Source organism: Phalaenopsis equestris, unplaced genomic scaffold (genome assembly GCF_001263595.1).
Source record: "Phalaenopsis equestris unplaced genomic scaffold, ASM126359v1 Scaffold001116, whole genome shotgun sequence".
In the NCBI taxonomy this organism is placed as follows: Eukaryota; Viridiplantae; Streptophyta; class Magnoliopsida; order Asparagales; family Orchidaceae; genus Phalaenopsis; species Phalaenopsis equestris.
This window is the reverse complement of record NW_018165555.1, coordinates 217667-238103: the sequence shown is the minus strand read 5'-3', so window position 1 is coordinate 238103 and position 20437 is coordinate 217667. Positions and strand designations below refer to the sequence as shown.

Sequence of the window (20437 nt, the reverse complement as noted above, 5' to 3'; positions counted from 1 at the left end):
TGTAGTTGTGTTTTTTGTGTGGGGGGGGGGGGGGGTTTGCTGGTGTTTGACGGGTGAGGAGGGATCAGCCGGCTGCAATGGAAACTCGGGGCTGTTGGGGACTGGAAGTGTTGGAGAGCAAGGAGAACCAGTAGACGACGAGGAGGGGAGATGGAAGTGAAAGTTGGAGAAGATAAATCATCACTGGGGTGAGGGATATAGTCGAAGTACCACCATAACTGTCAGATACAACCCTCGGGTGGAAACTAGGATGTTAGTGGCTGTCCTCACAAATCTGAAATCAGAAATAAGATCAAATTGTCTTTCTACGACCTAAAAGCACATATAAATAGAATTGGGATGGACGAGAAATGAAAATAAGGTGGGAAATTTTTCGCCTAATGAAAAGAGGGGAGGGGCAAGTTCTGCCTCTTCTCTTAACTAAACCGGTTCGGCTCAAACTAGTTCAACTTTTGGAGGAAAACTTCATTGTCATTCTCCCGTGGTTGGTGGAGCTTCGATCTCATTCATAGAAGCTTTTGGCTCCTCGTGGCAGGCCATCGAGTCCTCTGGTACGTTGTAGAAGTAGACGTTGTTGTTCCAAAGCACATTTTGATTGAAGAGATATCCATCCACCTTTGGCACGGGTTGAGCTAGAACTGTAGCTAGACGAGTATCCCCATGAATTAGGTATAACGTCATCCCAGTTGTAACATGCTTCTTCTATTCCTCGTATTCGACTGGATGCAACTGATAGCCTAGTATGTGAGGATAAATTCACTCTGGGTTGAAATCTTTGGCAGGTTGCACCATTCCTACTGGATTCTTCTCAGGAGAGTCCTCTTTCACACAAATAGGAGCTAGATCCTATTGCAAAATTTTCGTCCCCATCAAACTTCTTGAGGCCACTACAAAGCTCTCTTTCCTGGACATCTGACGAGGTGTCCCTTGCTGACTTAAAGGTAACATCTGAATGTTCCATGGAACGTTCTCGACATGAAACACAATGACGTCATTTCTAACATGCTAGACCTCTTTCCTTTGGGGCAACTCCGGAGGGGGTCTATACATCTGAAAATCTGCATCTCGCTTATCTGGGGTGGACCTGTATCTGATGTTGGCTCCTCAAACTCATAACTTTTGCAGCCATTCAAGATCATTCCTCTCTCATCGTCTAAAAGATGCTAGCTCGAGGCGCAATAATTTCATGCTTCGCTGGGCTGCCCATTACCTCAGAGTCATTACCTTCTAGAGTAGCGACTGCTACCTTAACTGGAATCTCTATCTCGGGGTCAACTAGATTTGGTGGCGTCTCTTCTTCGTTAGGTAAAAAATGAGAATCCTCTGTGAAGTCTATATCTTCTTCCTGATCACCGTTCATCTCTTCAACTGGTACTTTGTACTCCTCGTTTATGTCCTCATCGTTTTCAGTGTATGCAGTGTCTTTTACCAATTTTTCCATGACACCCTGCTCGGTGAAGTAGATCACTCCTTAGTTGTGCATTCTGCTTCCACATGTCCAAATCCGTGGCACTTGCAGCATGTTCTGACTGTGACAGACTTTTAGATTGGTTTTGCTGGATAGTAGCAAGGGGTGTCCCTTGGTGCTGCGGTCTCTCCACTTCGAAAGCTAGAGTTTGCAACTTTTGGCTGTAGTAAGTTAGTAGAAACTAACGTTGTGTTTCCTGTTTCATCTTCATATCTTCTCGTTCCCACCTTCGACCTTTCGGATCAAGGTCAAGGGTAGCCTCACATTGGATTTCCTCTTCAATATCCATAATCCTCCGCTGAATACGTTGGAGCTCTCGCTCTATCTCGTCCCGGGTGGGCTCGGGCATGTTTTTCATTAGTTGCATGACTAAAGGTTTAGGTTTGAGAGGTGAAAGATGATGTAGGAGAGTCCTTGTCACTATATCTCGCCTCGGTTGCGATGGAAACTCAGGGATGTTGAGGGCTAAAAGCGTTGGAGAGCTGGGAGAACCAACAAGCGATGAGGAGGGGAGATGGTGGTAGAAGTCGGAGAAGATAAATCACCACTGAGAAGAGGGATACGACCGGTGCATCACCCTAGCCGTCAGATACAACCCTCGAGAAAAATCAGACTTCGGCAGCTGCCCTCACAAATTTGAAATCAGAAATAACATCAAACTGTTTTCCTAAAACCTAAAAACACATATAACTACAAGTGGGATGCACAGGAAATGAAAATAGGAGGACGGGGAATTTCCTGCCTAATGAAAAGAGGGGAGGGGCCGATTTGGACCCCTCTCTCAACTAAATCGGTTTGGGCCAAACCGGTTCACATTTTGGAGGAAACCCCCGTGTCAGAGATTAAAATGGTTCCCCACAAAAATTCAAGAGACCATTGTAATGCTTTTCCATAAAATTTGAAAGTATGGTATAGCCATGGTAAATTTATCTGATTTGTGAAATTTTATAGATTATGAATGGTTCTTGTAAGGTAAATTTTTTTTTGATGAAGTTGTTTTTTGTAACTTAAGTCTATTTTAAGAAAATTTATTAAAACCAAAGAAATCAAACTAGTCACTCGATGAATTTATGTGATTACACGGATACAGCAAAATTATTACTTGAAATGAAATTCCAATCCATTATCCAATATGCTTGCTTCTAGATGGAAAGTGCAATGCAAACTATATATTTCGTCCTGTTGATGGGAGATGAAGCTAAAACTTATTTTGCACTTTAAAAGTTTGCACTCCAGTGGAAAAAAAATAATTTGATATTTGGTGTAGGTAAGCAAAACAGATTGGAGAGATTTGAGAAAATAATTATATTAAAGTTTGTGCTTAAAGAAGATTCTTTCTTTTCCTTTTTTTTTTCTTTCAAGAAGAAGCTTGTGGGGAAAATTGCGCGATAGCAAATTTATTTATGCTTCATGATGATTATGTTCATCAGATCTATGACCATATTCTTTCCCATATATCGAGCTGCTGTTTGCATGCTTGGTAGTTTCATTATGTTTATTGTTCTAGGAGGGAAAACTTTTTGAAACTCATTAAATGTGAAGCAGGAAGAACAATTTTTAAAAAATCAAGTATTAAGCTTGCTACATCAAAATTTTGGTCTAAGTTCACTCCCGCACAATGAATTAGCTTTCACGTAAACTTCTTAAATTAAAATTTTCATTTAATTTTCATGACTACTTATTACATCATTTTCTCTTTTAGGATGGATCACTAAAAAATTCAAATGATGCATCTATCGGTGAGATTGAAGATCTCATTCACAACTTCCTAATCATCATGCTAGAGCACTCGATGCGGAGAAAAAATGGATGGATGGTAAAGTTTTTATCTATTGGTTCAATCTGTTTGAGGGTTTCTTCTCAACAACCATTTCACAAATCGTGGCATTCACATGTTTTATACCAATTTTCTTTTTGTACATTCTATTTCCTCATTCTTTTCATTGTCATTATATATAAATATATTGGAAAGATCTGGATTTCTGTAATTTGTGGAGCACTTATGAAAAATGGATAAATCTGGAAACTTATCATTTCCCTGTTTGATAGTACTTAAATATTGTTAGTACTCAATGGGCGTTGTACTTGAAACCGTACTTGTATCCGGCTTAAGAATTTCAAAAGTAAAGCTTTGTTCCATTTGCATGTGCTGCATGGTTTGGCTGTTGGATGAGTTTTGTTTTCAGGAATAAAAAGAAGATATTATGTTTCAAATATTCAGATATCAGATTTGCAAGTACTTGTTTTGTTGTTTATTTTATTAGCGTTATTACTTAAAATTTTATGTTTGTGTTTCTAAAAATTCATGTTGATATGTTCGTACTCTGCACTGTTCAATGTATGCCCGTACTTTTTGTATATATATGTTTCTGTGTTTAGGAGTTACTGTTCATGATGCTACTTGTTAATAATTTTGGTGATTAATTTGGTCTTTTATTTAAGGTTTAAACTGTTTAGTTGACAATGGTTATAGAGTGATAGTTTTAACCATGCTCTGCATGTAATATGGTTGAGTTATTGTTTCTGCATGAGCATTTGAATCATTTCTAACGATTTCAATACACTGGATGAATGGGTGAAATGCTCTGAGTTGCAGTCTACCCAATGCATCGCGTTAAAGTACTTCACTGTGCATAAACCTCACCTAGAATTATGTTGGGATGGCAACTAGCAGAGTAGCACCCTTACAAGGTCTATGCAAATTCGTATTTGAATAACAATTAGATGCTTGATTCTGTACCCATATCCAGTCGTTAGTAATAGCTTAGTACCATATCCTCTTTATGATGAATTATGGATATTTGTCACATCCCATATACTGTATATTTTAATTTAATGACCAAATAATGGACATTTTTAGACCAACAATTCCTCACCAATACATAAGCGCGTCTTAGTAAATTACAAATTTCCCAAATAATATACAACAAAGCTCAATGACTTAAAATAATTTCTCATTTATCTTTTTAGAATTTTTCTGTATTTTAGATTTAAGACTCTATTTTTGTATTTACATATCTTATGTTTTAGTTTCTAATATATATTAGTTTGCAGATGTTAATACCAAATCCTGTAATAATTTTCTCACCAATATTACTCAAACCAAGTAACTACCATAACAGGGCAAATAATCAAATATCTCATAAAAAAAGCATAATTCCCCTGTTAAATATTTCTAGTTCTTCTATACTTTTTCGATATGAATAAGTTTTCTCTCCGCTCGTGTTGGATGACTTAAAAATATATATTCTTGATAGCATTTCTCATTTTTATTATCAATGCAATGCTTTATTTAGAGAAATCTTTCAAATTTTATAATATGTTGCCGAGTTCATGTCATGACATCATTTTAGTTATGAATGCCAATCTTATGGATGTTTTTATTTCAAGGTTATTAACTTATTTATTCTAGCACAACTTTTACAAATAATTGAAATAGGGCAATTCTTTTCCATGCAGGATATAGAAGCTGTGATTCACTGTGCGGAATGGCTAGCGATGGTTGGTGGATCGAGTGCTGGGGATCAAAGAATCAGGTTCTAATTTTTAACTAAAATCACAGGCTTAGAAATTAAGTTGGTTTTTGGTTATCATATTCTCGAGTTTATGCATATCTCATTCTATTAAAAGAATATTGTTTTACAAGCCATTTAATAATTTTGTTTTTCTACTTTGATTGCTTTTGTAATATTTTTTGAAGATGATGTGCTTTTTTACGTTGACCTTCTTGTCAAAAATAAATAGAACGCGTTTGAGGGTGGAATGGTGGTATGGATGTGTAGCATTCATAAGTTCAGCATTATTTTTTTTAGAAATTTGTCGGTCTTTTTTAATCCTTTACCTTGAGCATTATCCCGTTACACTCCTTTTTTGGTTGCTCTCAGTCAAACATGAGACATTGATGAGATGTGCAACCCAATCAAATGCATTTCCGACCAATATCCATCCAGCGTCTTCCTTATCAAAGATCGAGTGAGTGAGAAACATTTCTGACTAGATTGTCACAAAATATAGAACACTTTACATGATTGTTCAATAAATCAAACACAACAATTCATGTGGCAACATGCAAAATTATATTCATCAAAATAATTATAGAGCCTCTAATCAACATTATTGATAATTAATACATAATACGTGCGTTTAACATACACTATCAAGTTTTCCGTCTTTGGTACCCTCAAAAGTATACATCCAAACACTAGGATGAAGGATAAAATTGATCACATTACTGTGTTGAAACCTGCTCTCTTCCCTTGAAACAAATAACTACTAGATTAATATCTGACAAGATATAATGCTTAGTGGAAGTCTAATGTATTGCAATACAAACGAAAAATAAAATATTGATTTGATATCGACGTTAATCCAATTCATAATAAAAATGTTATTATTATTGCTGAAATTCAAATAAATTTTATAAACAAAGACTCTCAATATTAGGATAACGTCATAAATACAAAATACATCATAGTGCGACAATGACATGGTAGTTTGCTGGCAGGGGTAGCTGAAACGAAGGTTGGAAGGTGGTGGGAAATGTGATGGCAGTCAGGAAGAAGCAGATTTGCGATTGGACAATAGGCTGGGAAATTAAATGGGTGCATGATGCGGGGCTCATTGGGGATCAGCTGGGGCAGGTTCAATGCAGCTGAACCGACTGGTTCGCTTGGAGGGGAGCCCCATCGCCCCCTCGTTCCTTCTGCGTCCTTTCCTTTTTTTCCCCTTCCTTTGTTTTTCCTTTGTTCCTCTTCCTATTTTCCTTCCTAGACCCTTTCCTAATTTAAATCATTTCCTAAAGGCCTAAATCCTGATATTATTCTTCTTCCTTAATTTAAACCTTTTGTAGAATCTGAGATCTTGATTTTATTTTTATTTTTTTCTTAGTTTAAATGTTTCCTAAATTCGGTCAAGTCTTTTATAAATAAACGTTGATTTGTCTAGAGTTAGAGGTCTAGATTTTGAAATCTGAATTAAGTTTTATATGGGTGTTTTCTCTCTTGAGGGCTGTATCTGACAACGAGGAAGGTGCTTTTGCTGTAACCCCGTCCAAGTTGGTGTTTATCTTTGCCGTTCCGACTACTACCCGCAGTCCTGTAGCTTGCCGACGTTTCATCGCTTCCACCAATCCAGCCGACAGCTTCCTTGCCTCCCTTCTACTCTTCTAGAGCGCCGCCACTCCTCCTGCAACCTCCCTGCAGGTTACCACACTCCCTGCTACCTTCTAGGCCATCACCAGTCTGCCTGCAACCTTCTTGCAGGTTGCCACACTTCCTGCTACTCTCCCAAAGTGCCGCTAATTCTGTGCAACCCCTCTGCATATTGGCGCAGCCCCTGTTGCTCTCACAAACTGCCGACAGCTCCCCTGCAGCTTTCCTCCAGGCCGTCATAGCATCTGCTTCCTCCCTCATAGCAGACCACTGCCCCCTCTTAGGCGTCTAGTCTGTTGTCGCCTCTCTCAGCAGGTCACAACCATCCTCAGGCCACCCCAACACATCCAACCTCCTCAGAATCTACTCCAGCAACCCACTGCCTCTGCTCCTCAGCTTCAGTCACCATTCTTGCCTTTGTTCCTCAGCTTCGACCACAACTCTTGCCTTCGCTCCTCGGCTTTGGCAACCATCCTCACCGCCTTCCAGCCTTTCACGTTGTTTCCTGCTTCTTCCATTTGCGGTTCAACGCCTTAATGAGCGCTGACTTGCTGTCCCGCTCCTTCCTAGTCGCTCGACTTCGTTTTGATCTTCAACAATCGACATTCCAACCGCATCTCTTCGGACACCCTCCTCGTTGAGCTTGTTGGGTCTTTATTTGTAGGGACTTTGTTTGTAATGCTTTGTTTTATGTTTTGATTTACGTGGTCTCTTTCTTTCTTTTGGCTCATTGTTGTAACTATTTTTTTAAGATATTAATAAATTCTTGTCTTGCGTTGTGGTTTGGGTTAACTCCAGTATCAATGCAGCTGCAGGTTGGAAGGCAGAGTAGGTTATGGCCTGGCTGTGGATGACAATGAGGGGAAAAGGGGTTGCAAGTGGCTGATAGCAAAGGAAAGTTGGTAGGGCTGTGTGGACGACATATCTGTTGGGGAAAGGGGTTGCGACAGATGCATCGAGGAGGTGGTGGCTGAGAAGGTCGACTAGTAGTTTGGAGTAGGTTGCAGTAGAAGCTGGGATGACAAGGGGGAATAGGCTTGCGACAGAAGCTGGGATGACAAGGGGGAATAGACAGCTGAAGGAGGGTAGCTGACTTCAGGAAGAACAAAAGAATGAGGTTGTTTTCCGGTGGTTGCAACAATTACGGCGGTGGCAACAACAACGAAGAAATGGTTTTGGGGGGATAAGAAAGTCGAGGATAATCTCCACCTCGGAGTGAGATATAACCAGGGCACTACTCATCCTCGGATACAACCCTAGAAGGGTAATAGAGAACGCCGATGGTTGTCCAAACATAAACCACAACAAAAACTAACTCTAAAACAGAGAAAACAACATATAAATAGGAGTAGATAAGTAAGGTGGACCCCTTCATTTGGGTGGCAACCTTAGATCCTCATCCAAGTGTCGGCCGACCCCTTAATCCAATTTGCTGAACAGGTTCAACAAGCACCCAATTCAACCCCTCCCTAGCTTGACGTTAGTATCCTAGGGTTGGGGGAGCTTTGATTTCATTTGTCGAAGGTTTTGGTTCTTCGTATGTCGTCCTAGCAGCATTTGGATCTCACTGTCGATTGCAGTGTCTCCCAAAACATTGGAGGAGCTTTTGCACTTGCACGCATCTATCCATATTGATATGCTTTTCTTGGGTCCACTATAGAACATAGCCGCATTTGTGTATTCTGCATAGGCTGCTGATTCCTCCGAAATAACCCACAGTCGGCTCAACTTGATCTGAAGTGAGGGTACCTCGAACCTTCACGAACAATGATGACCATGGTAGTAAGGTAACAAATTCAATGTCTTGAAATGCTCTCTATCGTGACTGTCTTATGTCTTGAGTTGGTATCAGTTCTGTCATCATTTGTCATCACCAAAAACGGTCTCACCGATGCTGCTCTACTTGCAAAGTTGCTTATGATCTCTTGTTCCACCGAAGGGAGGACTATGCGCTTTCGATTCTTGATGAAGGAATATGTGCTTCTGAATCTGTCGTGCTGAGTCTTACTGTCAAAATTGCCACAATTTTTCCAATAAAAGGTGGCAGATATCCATGGGGATTGCATCGCACCACACCTGATTCTATTGTTGGTCCCCAATCAAAAACTGTACTAGGCACCTCCGATCAATGGTGTCTCTATTTTACTTCTTTAGTCACGTTGGAGATTATGACTGGGTGCCTCTGCGTAAGGAGGGCCCAACTTCACCATCTGTGTAGTGCCACGTTCTCACTACTCCCTCCATCGATGATGAACTGCATACCTTCCCGTTCACGGTACAATTGGTATATAATATATTGTAACGAAGCTATTACAAATCCACTGTATCCTCGTTCTGTAGTACCCGTCGAACTATGAGATAACCTCCTTCATTCGGTGGAAGATGATACACCTCACCCTATTTCTCAGCTGTCTTCTCGTTGTTAACCTCCTCTCGATGCCCTACTTGGTAAAGGACACAATTCAACTCGTCAGGCAACTGAAAATGATGTGCTCAAATTCGCGAGATTTAAAGAATTTCAAGTGAGGACCGTAGTAGGTGTGCTATTCCTCTTAGGTTTTTTTCTCACTGTGGGTGGTTCTATCGCTATCCAAATCAACTGTCTTCTTGTGTGTTCCTGTTGGTGTTTCCAACTGTGGGTGGCTGTCTGAATGGTGGATGTTGCATGCTCTATTTTTGCCGCCTTTCTACTTTCGATCCTAAGGTCTGGAAATCCTTGAGTGACCAATTAGTTGTAATTGCATCACATTGCTATAACGGGCTTCAGGCTCCCCAGATAATAAGTTTTGTCGTATTCTTCTGGCTCGACCAAATCATGTTTTTCTGTAACAGGTCAAACTACTCAGTGAACTTCTCCACTGATAGGTCTCTCTACTGCAGGTGATGAAGTCTTAGAATCATATTCAGATGGTAGCTAGTCGAGAGATATTTCCTCTGCATCTCTTTCTTCATCTTTTCCCACATGGAAATTTTATGACCGCCTTCGCTTTTCTTTTGCTTCTGCAAGCTGTTCCACCACAAGGAGGCACTTTCTCTCAATTTGATAACTGCTAGCTTCCCCTTTTTATCTTATGACACCTATTTGTACTCAAAGATTTTGTCAACTGATTGTAGCTATTCGATAAAATCATCTGAATCCATATCTCCATTGAACTCTGACAGATCCACTTTTATTTCGAATTCTCTGTGTCCTTTATTTGTAGGCTCCTTTCTTTGTCTCTGATATTGGATTTCAAAGCATCGTGACCTTTCTTTTTGTTCTCTAAAATCCTTCATATGGAATGGATTGAAATTCTCGCTTGATTGACTTTCCCTGTCATCATTGAGGGCAAGTCTCTGATGAGTTTCAACCTCACTGTATGCATGTCTCTGCTAAGGTCGATGGATTTCTTAATGTTTCTCTTTCCTGATAGGCTCAGACATGTATCTCCTTGGTGGTATGGCTAGAGTTTAGAGTTGGGAGGTGAAAGAGGGTGTAAAATTTAATTTAGGTTATGATTTTGAAATTTAACAAACGAAAATTAGGGTTAGGTTAAAGTTTGGCTATGATTTGGGAATCAAAAAGAAAATTTTTGGTGGAGGGGTAAGGCGGATGCTAGTAAACCATAGGATAGGACTTGGGATAAACTAGCTCTTATATCAATTGATACTGGATTCAATATAAATGCAATTATTATTTCAAATAAAGTTTACAAACAAAGGCTCAACATTAGGGAAACAACAACGTAAACATAAAAGACACCTTAGGGCGAGAACGACGTGGCAGGCTGCGGGCAGTGTTAGCTAAAATGGGGATTGGAAGGTGGTGGGAAGGGTGATGATAAGTAGTAAGAAGTCGGCTTTCCGCTGAACATCAAGCTCGGAAATTATGGAGGGAGGGGCTGGGGGGTTGCGGCTGTAGGCAGGAAGGATGAGGAGGCTATGGCCTGGCTGTGAATGGTAACGACAGAGAAAAGAGGGTCTGCGGGTGGTTGATAGCAGAGGAATGTTGGCAGGGTAGTGTGAATGATAGATTTGTAGGGGAAAGGGGCTGCTTTGGTGGGGGGGTGGCTGAGAAGGTGGTCAGGCAGTTTGGAGCAGGTTGCGGCAGAAGCTGGGATGACAAGGGGTAATGGGCGCAGGAGGGTAGGTGGCTGCAGGAAAAAAATGGCACAAGTGGCTATTTTTCAGCGGTTGCAATAATTACAATGGCAACGGCGACAACAGCTGAGGAAAAGGTTGTAGGAGATGAGAAAATTGATGATAATCACCACCTTGGAGGGAGATACAAATGGAGCACCACTCGTTTTCGGATACTGCTCTAGAAGGGAAAAGGAGGAAGCTGAAGACTGTCCAAGCAAAAACTAAAACCAAAACTAACCCTATAACAGAGAAAATAATATATAAATATTATTAGATAACTAAGGGGGACTCCCCTCACTTGAGCGACAACCCTAACCCCTAGACCAAAGGTTTGTCGACCCCCTTGCTCTAATTGGCTGAACTGGTTCAACAAGCACCCGGTTTAGCCCCTCCCTAGCCCCGCGTCATGGTCATTTAAATTTATATGATTATTAATAATCTTGGACATAGATAGCTTAGTGCAATAATATCTAATTTACGTGTTGTAATAATAGAATAAATAAAGGACAATATAAAATAATAAGCTTGAATGTTTGCAAAGAATAAGAAATAGCTATCAATTATCCAATCAAATACTTTATGCTTGTCAAATGCTAGTATCAAAATGTTTGTTTTACTTTAATATTTTATTCTTATTCTTATTGCAGTCTTAGAAGTTGACACGGGAGCTTCCTGCAGAAACCCTTTTTACGATCCCTGCTACAGTGCCTCGATTTCTGCTGTAGCCTTGCTATCGCTTCCATGTTTGCACCGATCACAGCAAAGCCAGTGCGGAATGGACCAGTTCATATTGGGATTCTGAGGGCTGATCGACCTTCCATACATGAATTTACAGCCTCCTTGTGTGAGGAGGCCCACTCATATTTACTCTAGGCTTATATATTTGATTTTCGTGTTTTAGGTTTTTAGTTTGCTTTTGTTTTTTTGTTAAGACAGCCGTTGGCTTCCTCTATTTCCCCTTATAGGGCTGTATTCAAGGGTGAGCGATGTTCCGATTGTATCTCATTCCGAGGCGGTGATTTTTTTCCAAGAGTTGAGTGGTGCTTCGACTTTATCTTGCTTTCTAAGTGGTACTTATCATTCCCCAACTCCTCTGCAACCTTCCTTCGCCGCCGCAACCACCTTATTTACTGTAACCACCAGAAAGATTCACTTCACTATATTTCAAGGAAAGAACCACTTTATTGTTTTCCTGCAGACGTTTATCTCCCATTCGCCCTTCCCAATCAGCTGTCCATTGTTGCCAACCCATCTCCTCACTACTATGATCCTGAAGACATCAAGATTGTTGCCATCCTGCAGTCCAGATCCTTCATACTGGATGCTTTCCTTAAATCGAAACCCAACGAACTCTTCTTAGTGCTGGTTCCTCACACTAGCCCATCTCCTCATTTCAACACTCTTTGTCCCTTCCCATCTCTATGGCCAATCATCACCCCCCCCAAACCTAACCCTAGTTTCAGTTTAGGTGTGACACCTGTTGTTATTTACTAATTTTGCATGTTTGGTTGTACTTTTGATTTGATTTTAGTAATAGAATTTGCATTTCTCGTTGTTGTTCAGTTAATTCTGATATCATTTGGTATCAGAGCAAGCCTAATTCTAGTCCAATCGTAGAGTTTGTAGTGTCCATAAATACCTAACCCCACCACAAAAAAAATCATTCAAATTGCTAATTTTTCATAACAACCATAAAAATAATTTATGTTCCACCTTACATCATCCTTGTAGACCCTCTTCCACAAACCCCAACCCAAACCCCAACCACGCCACTGAAAAATTAATTATCGAAGACCTGATGGTGAGGAAATGCCAGAATGACGTTTATGAAAAATCTACAAAAATGTCCAGGAATTCTCTGTGGAAGTCCTCCAACTATAACAGAGGCTTGTCACCTTCAAGGTGAGACAATCCAAAGAGACCATCGATAGACATGACAATGATTTGCTATATGAAAGGAGTGGAGTGAATTTATTCAACCATGCAAATTCCATGGATGAAGAACCTTTACTCCGAATATTTGACCTAAAATATCAGAGATATTGGAAGTTGGAAGTAAAAGTTGGATTGGCCATATTTTGATTGCCACTTGGATTATGAATAGTTCATCGAGTGGATTTGGACTGTGGATTTTTTTTAGTACAATGACATCCCACTAGATAGAATGGTAAAACCAGTCACCAGTAAGTTAAGGAAGATTGCATTATTTTGATGGAAAATTTGAAGCGCCTAGTTCAGTTTGAGGCAAAAGACAAGATCACTATCTCGTTCAAGATAAAAAAGAAATGCGGTGCCAATACCTATCCACATATTATTGGCAGAATATATGTGTAAGGCCTTACAAGTTACAAAAACATCTATGGCTGACCACCATATTTTACAGGCATAATTCAACCTCAAGATCAAGCAGTAAGGGTGCACGCAACGAAACATCCAAGTTGATCCTGCTAAAGGAAACACTAGTTCAGAGTGGAGAACATGCTGAACCAATTCATTTCTAAATCCGCCCCAGCCAAGAAGTGTTTCAAGTGTCATGGGTTTGAACATATTGAATCAGATTGCACAATCAGGGGAATGATCTATTTCATTAAACAAAGAGCTGTTGAACAAATGGGCAAAGACAACAGAAAATTAAGAAGGTAAGGGCACAAAAGATAAGTACTAGATTCCAACTAATGAGATAGAACAGTGTGTAGTTTAGGCTGAGGTCATGAGAGAGACTCCAACAGAATTAATTTGGTGGTTTAAGACAGTTTTAAGTCCGAGGAACCCACATCAGACACTGACAACGCTTCAGTTTTCAGTTGCACAGTCTCCTTCCAGGGTTGCTCCTTCTGAGGGAGGACCATCGTTTCAGAGATGAGACTCTTTGTGCCACTTCTGAAAAACTATATGAAGTCATTTAGATATTATAATCAGTTTAATGGCGTACCCGCCAACAACTGACCAGGCATGATGGATGAACCACCATTTTGAAAATTATCTTAATTGTTTGGTGGAAAAGAAAATTCTACAATGAGATTCAAGTCCTATTATAGAAGAAGAGGTCTCTCCTGAGTAGATACAGTTCATTGTGACCCAACCTACCTTATATATTGTTTCAAAGTTGATTTCTCTTGATAGACTTGTTTATCAAATACATCCAACCGAGTAAGTAGAGTTGGAGAAGCATATTAAATTTGAATGGTTTGGATCATGAGAATCTGCATCGTTATGCAACTTCAGCTCAAGTTGTGCCAAAAGCAGATGAATACTTTCTTTCAGTATGTGCTTTGGAATGACAAATCTATAGGACTAGGACCTAGCAACATTTCTATTACCTTCAATGGGGTTGACCTGACTAATATTAGAAAGTAGAATCTTTGACAATTGAGGTAGAAGCCCCCCAATCCCGAGAAACTGACGTAGGAGCTTCCCAAATGAACATTTTCCGTGATCCCTGCTACAATTCTTCAATTTCTACTACAATCTCGGGACCTCTCCCACGCTTGGACCGGGAGTAAGAAAGCCAAGCTGCAGACCGGTTCATACTGGGATTCTTTGGGTCTGCTGACCTTCCATATGTGGATTTACGTCCTTTTTTGTGAGAGGACTCACTCATATTTACCCTAGGCTTATATATTTGCTTTTTATGTTTTGGGTTTTCAGTTTTACTCATGTTTTCTGTTGGGATAATCGTTGACGCCCTCTTTTTTCTCTTCTAGAGTTGTTATCCAAGAGCGCGTGGTGCTCCAGCTGTATTTCATTCCGATGCGGTGATTCGTTTCCAAGGTTCTAGTAGTACTCCGACTGTATCCACTCCCGAGGTGATACTTATCCTTTCCCAACTTCTCCACAACCTTTCCCCCGCCGCCGTATTTGCTCTGTCCACTGGAAAACAACCACTTTGCATCATTATGCAACTTCAGCTCAAGTTGTGCTAAAAGCGGATGAATACTTTCTTTCAAAATGTGCTTTGGAATGACAAATCTATAGGACCAGGACCTAGCAACATTTCTATTACCTTCAATGGGGTCGACCTGACTAATATTAGAAAGTAGAAGCTTTGACAATTGAGGTAGAAGCCCCCAATCCCGAGAGACTGACGTAGGAGCTTTCCACATGAACATTTTCCGTGATCCCGGCTACAATTCTGCAATTTCTGGTACAGTCTCGCGACCTCTCCCACGTTTGGACCAGGAGCAGGAAAGCCAAGCTGCGGACTGGTTCATACTGGGATTTTGAGGGTCTACTGACCTTCCATATGTGGATTTACGTCCTTTTTTGTGAGAGGACTCACTCATATTTACCCTAGGCTTATATATTTGCTTTTTATGTTTTGGGTTTTCAGTTTTACTCATGTTTTCTGTTGGGATAGTCGTTGACGCCCTCTTTTTTCTCTTCTAGAATTGTTATCCAAGAGCGAGTGATGCTCCAGCTGTATTTCATTCTGAGGCGGTGATTCGTTTCCGAGGTTCTAGTGGTACTTCGACTGTATCTCACTCCCGAGGTGGTACTTTTCCTTCCCCAACTTCTCCGCAACCTTTCCTTCGCCGCCGTATTTGCTCCGTCCACTGGAAAACAACCACTTTGCTGTTTTCCTACAGTCGAGGAAATTGCAGCCCGACACCCTCTTCGTACTGCTGCTGCCTCATACTAGCACCCCATATCCTCAATTCAACACTCTATGTCACTTCCCAGCTTTATAGCCGATCACCACCAACCCCAAACCTAAACCTAGTTTCAGTTTGTGTTGTGTTTGGTGTTATTTACTATTTATGTTTGTTTGCTTATACCTGCTATTTGATTTTCCATCATAAAATTTGCATTTTCAGTTGTTTATTGGTTAACTATGGTATCAGAAGTATCATATACTGAATGTCTAGATTTTGACATTCATAAACCATATGGTCAGTACATCGTTATCGATTAATCATTGATAAGGGTTAGTGACACTATTCTAGGGTTCTTAGAAGGGATGAGAGAATACAAAAAAGGGTTGAGTTGTAGTAGAGGTATGGAAAGCGAGAGAATGATGGCAACTGAATTCCGACGTACGACACAGGACAATGAACTGGAAGCGGAAAACATTAGTTTTCTACTTTCAAAAAAGAATAGCAGTGAGTAAAGATGACTTTCCAGTTGAAAACAATGGTTAAATAATGAAAAAAACGTGGTATGGGCGGCGAGGAGAATCTACCACCTGTTCCTGAGTAAGATACCTGTGCACCACTTGTAAAAGGGAGATGTTACAACACTCGGAAGAGAAAAAATCAGAAATCAAAATATTCAATACTTGAAACATGACTAAAGTCTGTTAAACTGGAAAATAACATATAAATAGTCCCTCAAGTAAAAAATCCTAGTTCTAATTCAAAAGTGTAAGAAATTTTGGTATGAAAAAGACCAACATTATCAAATATGCAAAAAATCTTTATTTCGGAGTGGAGCCGTACATAATCCGTTCTTTCTCATTTGCAAAATCGTAAAAATCCTGCGAAAAATTCCTTATCGAGATGAGATTCAATCCCGGTGCGCCATTATCGCAGTCACGTGATCTATTCCGTGACAGGTGAAATCTTGCAATCGTAAAATCCCACAATTGCAAATTCCCGCGATTGCAAGAGAGGTCCCTCGTCAAATAGATTTTCTTAAATATAGTAGTTACCGAATGTCCTCTCAGTAATGCTTAAACTACTCTAAAGCAGAGGTATCAATAAATGATCGTGACATTGTTTGGGATATCCGAAGTGTTTGAGGATTCGTAAAAGGGTTAGGGATATTGGAGGATGGGTCTCGAGAGTAGGAGGAAAGATGTTGACTGAAATTCGACATGGAAGGCGCGTCAGTTAGACTTTCTTAAATATAGTAATTATGTAATGGCCTCTCACTAACGCTTGGACTACTCTAGATGTAAGGGTATCAATAAGTGACCTTGACACTGTTTTGGGATTTCTAGGTGTTTGAGGACACATAAAAGGGTTAGGGATGTTGTAGGATGGGTAATAAGAGTGGGTGAAAGGATGTTGACTGAAATCTGACATGGATGACGGTGGGACAACGAGCTGAAGATACAACTTTTTCTTCTATAAACTAGTAACACGAGTTTGATTGTTGTTTGCTTGAAAATAGCTGGTGGATGGTGAAACAACACGTGGAATCTACCTCCTACTCCTGAGCAAGATATAGACACACCACTTTCAAAAGGAAGAAGATACAACACTACGGAGAGCTTAAAAGCAGAGAATCAAATCTCTAAAAACAATAACAATAGCCAAGTGTATGCAAAAAAAACCGCCTATAAATATTCTTCTGATAGAAAATAACCTAATTAGAAAGCAAGATATAAAAAAATAAATAATAGAAAGACATGCTTAAATAGATTAAAATCGGGTGGCTTTGGTGGCAGTCCACAATTGCACGATACTGGATTCCACCATACAAAAGATGTTGCATGGCGAGAATTCTAATGTCAGATGTTCTTTCCCATGAAAAATCGAAGAAGATTTCCAAAACTATGGTTCACAACTACATCCGACCATCTGTTTGTGACTGTGCTACTGAACTAAACTAGATACCCAACTTATTTCATAGAGTTTTTCAAAAATAACTTAGAAACTTCTAATCATTGTTTGAATTGATGGCATGTTGAACTGCTTTTAGTAGGGACCGCCTCGTATATGTTATCAATTCCTCGAACTCCTCTCTTTCACGGACAAGCAATAAGAGACTTGCTGGTGTTTTTCTCAATGTCTGTGAAAAGATAGTTTGAGTCATCACATCCTCAAATACTTTTGACTCCTTCCCAGACAAGAGTACATCGTGCTTCCCATCTTTAGTGAAAGAATGTATTCTTGTAGTCATCATGATATGAACGATCGTACTGCTAAGGACGACCTAAGAGGATGTGACATGCATCCATATATATCATGTTACACCTCATTTGCTCGTATAACTTGTCTCCAATAGAAATATTCATGGGACTCCTGTAAACTGTGATTTTGTTCCCTTTTACTAGCTAGGACTTGAAATAAGATTGGATGCGCTTTTGCGTGGTTGGGTTTAATTTTTTTATCACCTGTGTAGATACATTGTTTTCACATTTGTCTTCATTTATAATGAGAATGTACATCTTTCCTTGCACCGTATGGGTATGGAAAAACATTATGGCGGAACCACTATTACTCTCTCGTTGGCTCATTCTAAAGCAGTATCCTTCTTTATGTCATCACCTTCTCCTGTATCTCGTGTCATTGTCCATATTTTTCACTGCTCTCTGCTCCGTAAATGAGATTATTTTCATGTTTGGGGAATCAGATGCAGCGTGCTCAAAATTGGTTGGGATGAATTTTGGAGTACTAGAGATCTTCACTTCTTTTTTCACTTGGAACTAGTTTTTTCTCGAGCCGAGTTGGTTTGTATGCTATGTTGGGTGTACTCATATTGGCTTATCCTTGAAAGTGTGCATTTTGCATTAAACTATAAAGGAGTTACAAAAAGGTGCAAAAGCATGCCCTCAAGCATGGTCAAAAGAGGCCTTGTGTCCCGGAGAATGGCAAAGTTCTGATGACTCAGGCACTGAAGTATAGGAAAAAAATATGAGAAAGAGCCAATTGGGCACTTAAATGGGTAGGTATATTAAGCTTTTGAGGAACAAAATGAAAAATAACTTGTTCAAAAGATATAAGAAAGGAAAAAAAGCACTGGAAAGTTCTAGGTTGGCCTTCCAACATTGCTGCTCCATCGCTCATCACATGTTGGTGATGATGTTGACATTGCCTCCTAGATAATAAGATCCTTGGCTTTGGTCATCCAAGGTCGGAACATGCACATGATGGCCAAAATGGCTTCAGGCTCAACTAGATCACAATCCTAATGTGTTGTCTATTGGCTCATAGCAAAAAAAGTTCACTGGTCTAGACCACCTTAGCAAGGCCTTGTCGTGTATCCAGCCTGGTCCAAGATCAATATTTTCTTGCGACCCACAACCTTCCAACGAACAATCATTTTGAGGCTTGTTCCACCATTTTAAGTGATCTACCAAGAAGTTGAGGTTCCTCTCCTAATGCAGCTAGCCCACGGGTTGTCACCATAAATGTTCGTGAGGTTTCTGTTGAGGAGGCTGTTTGGCTCAGTTCCACTGCTGAGCCGTATGGAATCAAGGCCACCCATAGTCATGGGCAGGTAGATTCGACCCCAGCTCACATAGTGCAGTGCTTTGCAAGGAGACGGTCCGTTCCGCAGAAAATTCCTGCATTTCGTCTCAATTTCATCCAGTACAACCATCAGAATTTCGGTATGCAACATGAAGTACAAGGACATATAGAGAGTAGGCAGAACTTAATAAGGTGTGGTGGTCGCCTGATGATGTTGCCGCTTCTCAACCTTCAAAACTAGAGCCTGATATCGTAGTTAACGCAAACCACAATAAGAAAAATAAATATTATTACTGAAAGCAAATAGATAGTTACAACCGACACACCTGAAAGAGAAAGAATAATGAAACGACAACCATAAATTTGAAGTATTAACAGACACGACACAAACACTCAAACTAGGGTGGGATCTTTGGTGGTGGTGTTGGTGATTAGCGAGAGTTTGGAAGGTGGCAGTAAGGTGGGAGCGCGGAGCAAGTGGTTGGATATGACAACAGAACAACATGTTCTTGCTGTTTTGGGCGACAACATGGTGGAATTCGGGTTCCTGGAGGCTGGAACAATGGATATGTGGTAGGGATGTGGTCGGGTATGGCTGCAACAACAGCTAGTGGAAAGGGATGGCTGAAACTGGGATGGCAGCAAGCATGAGCGCTAGAATTTTAGGGAATGGGGCTGGAATGCAGAAACTGTTGGAAGAACAATGTCAGAAGCATTTCTGAGCGGTTGTAGCAGGGAATGATGGTGAGGAGCTTTGTGTGTATGATACAGAAGGGGGATACGGAAGACAAACACCACTTGAAGACTAAAATACAATCGAAACACCATCTGAAATTGAGGTTACAACTATTGAAGGAAAGAAATGACGTCGGTAGCTATCTTGATAAAAAATTCATAAAAAAAACTAACTTTAAACTCTCACGAAAACAAATATATAATAAAATGGTAACTAGGACCGACCCAAGTTGATTGACCGACTCCTTGGAAGGAAAGAAACCTTGATCGATTCAGTTCAGGAAAACAGACGGATCAGCTGCTTCTGTGCGGGAAGACCCGAGTGTATGCCCATGGCATATATATCAAGTATGGACATGGACCGATACAATTGCAATTATATCACATTACTAATAGCTTGCTTCAGCGCTCCAAGATACCTTGCCACTATATGCTTCTCTAGTTCCACAAACACACATTTTAGCTTGAGTTGATAGAAGCAAAATGTGAACTTACCACAAAGGATTCTCTCTGGTGCAGGTTGTGGAGCCTAATGAATATGTCTTGTCCATAATGTGGGAGAAATATTTGTGCTTCATCTCCATTTTCAGCTTAGATCAAGTGGTAATTTACTTCTTTGTTTCTGTTATTGAATACGCGCCAGGTTCTTCTAACACAATGAGGTAGTTTTTCTTAATTTAATAAACTAGTTTGAACCTTCTGTCAAGTGGAACGTCCTTGTACTAAAGACTCGTTCTGCTATCTGAAGCCACTCAATGAACTCATCCAGATCCATGTGACAGTCAAAGTCTGTCAAGTCAATCTTCACTTCAGAATACTGACTGCTT

At 40.2% G+C, this 20437-nt stretch overlaps 1 protein-coding gene across 3 annotated transcripts in view; it reads left to right on the top strand.

The window, feature by feature from the left end:
• LOC110033220 (BEACH domain-containing protein C1-like) overlaps positions 1-20437 on the top strand; it is a 154093-nt gene that overhangs the window by 40405 nt on the left and 93251 nt on the right. For all 3 annotated transcript variants that reach the window (XM_020737131.1, XM_020737130.1, XM_020737132.1), the window contains exons 6-7: positions 3171-3284; positions 4928-5004. In XM_020737131.1, coding sequence (XP_020592790.1) covers positions 3171-3284; positions 4928-5004 — 191 coding nt within the window. The remainder of the gene's footprint in view (positions 1-3170; positions 3285-4927; positions 5005-20437) is intronic.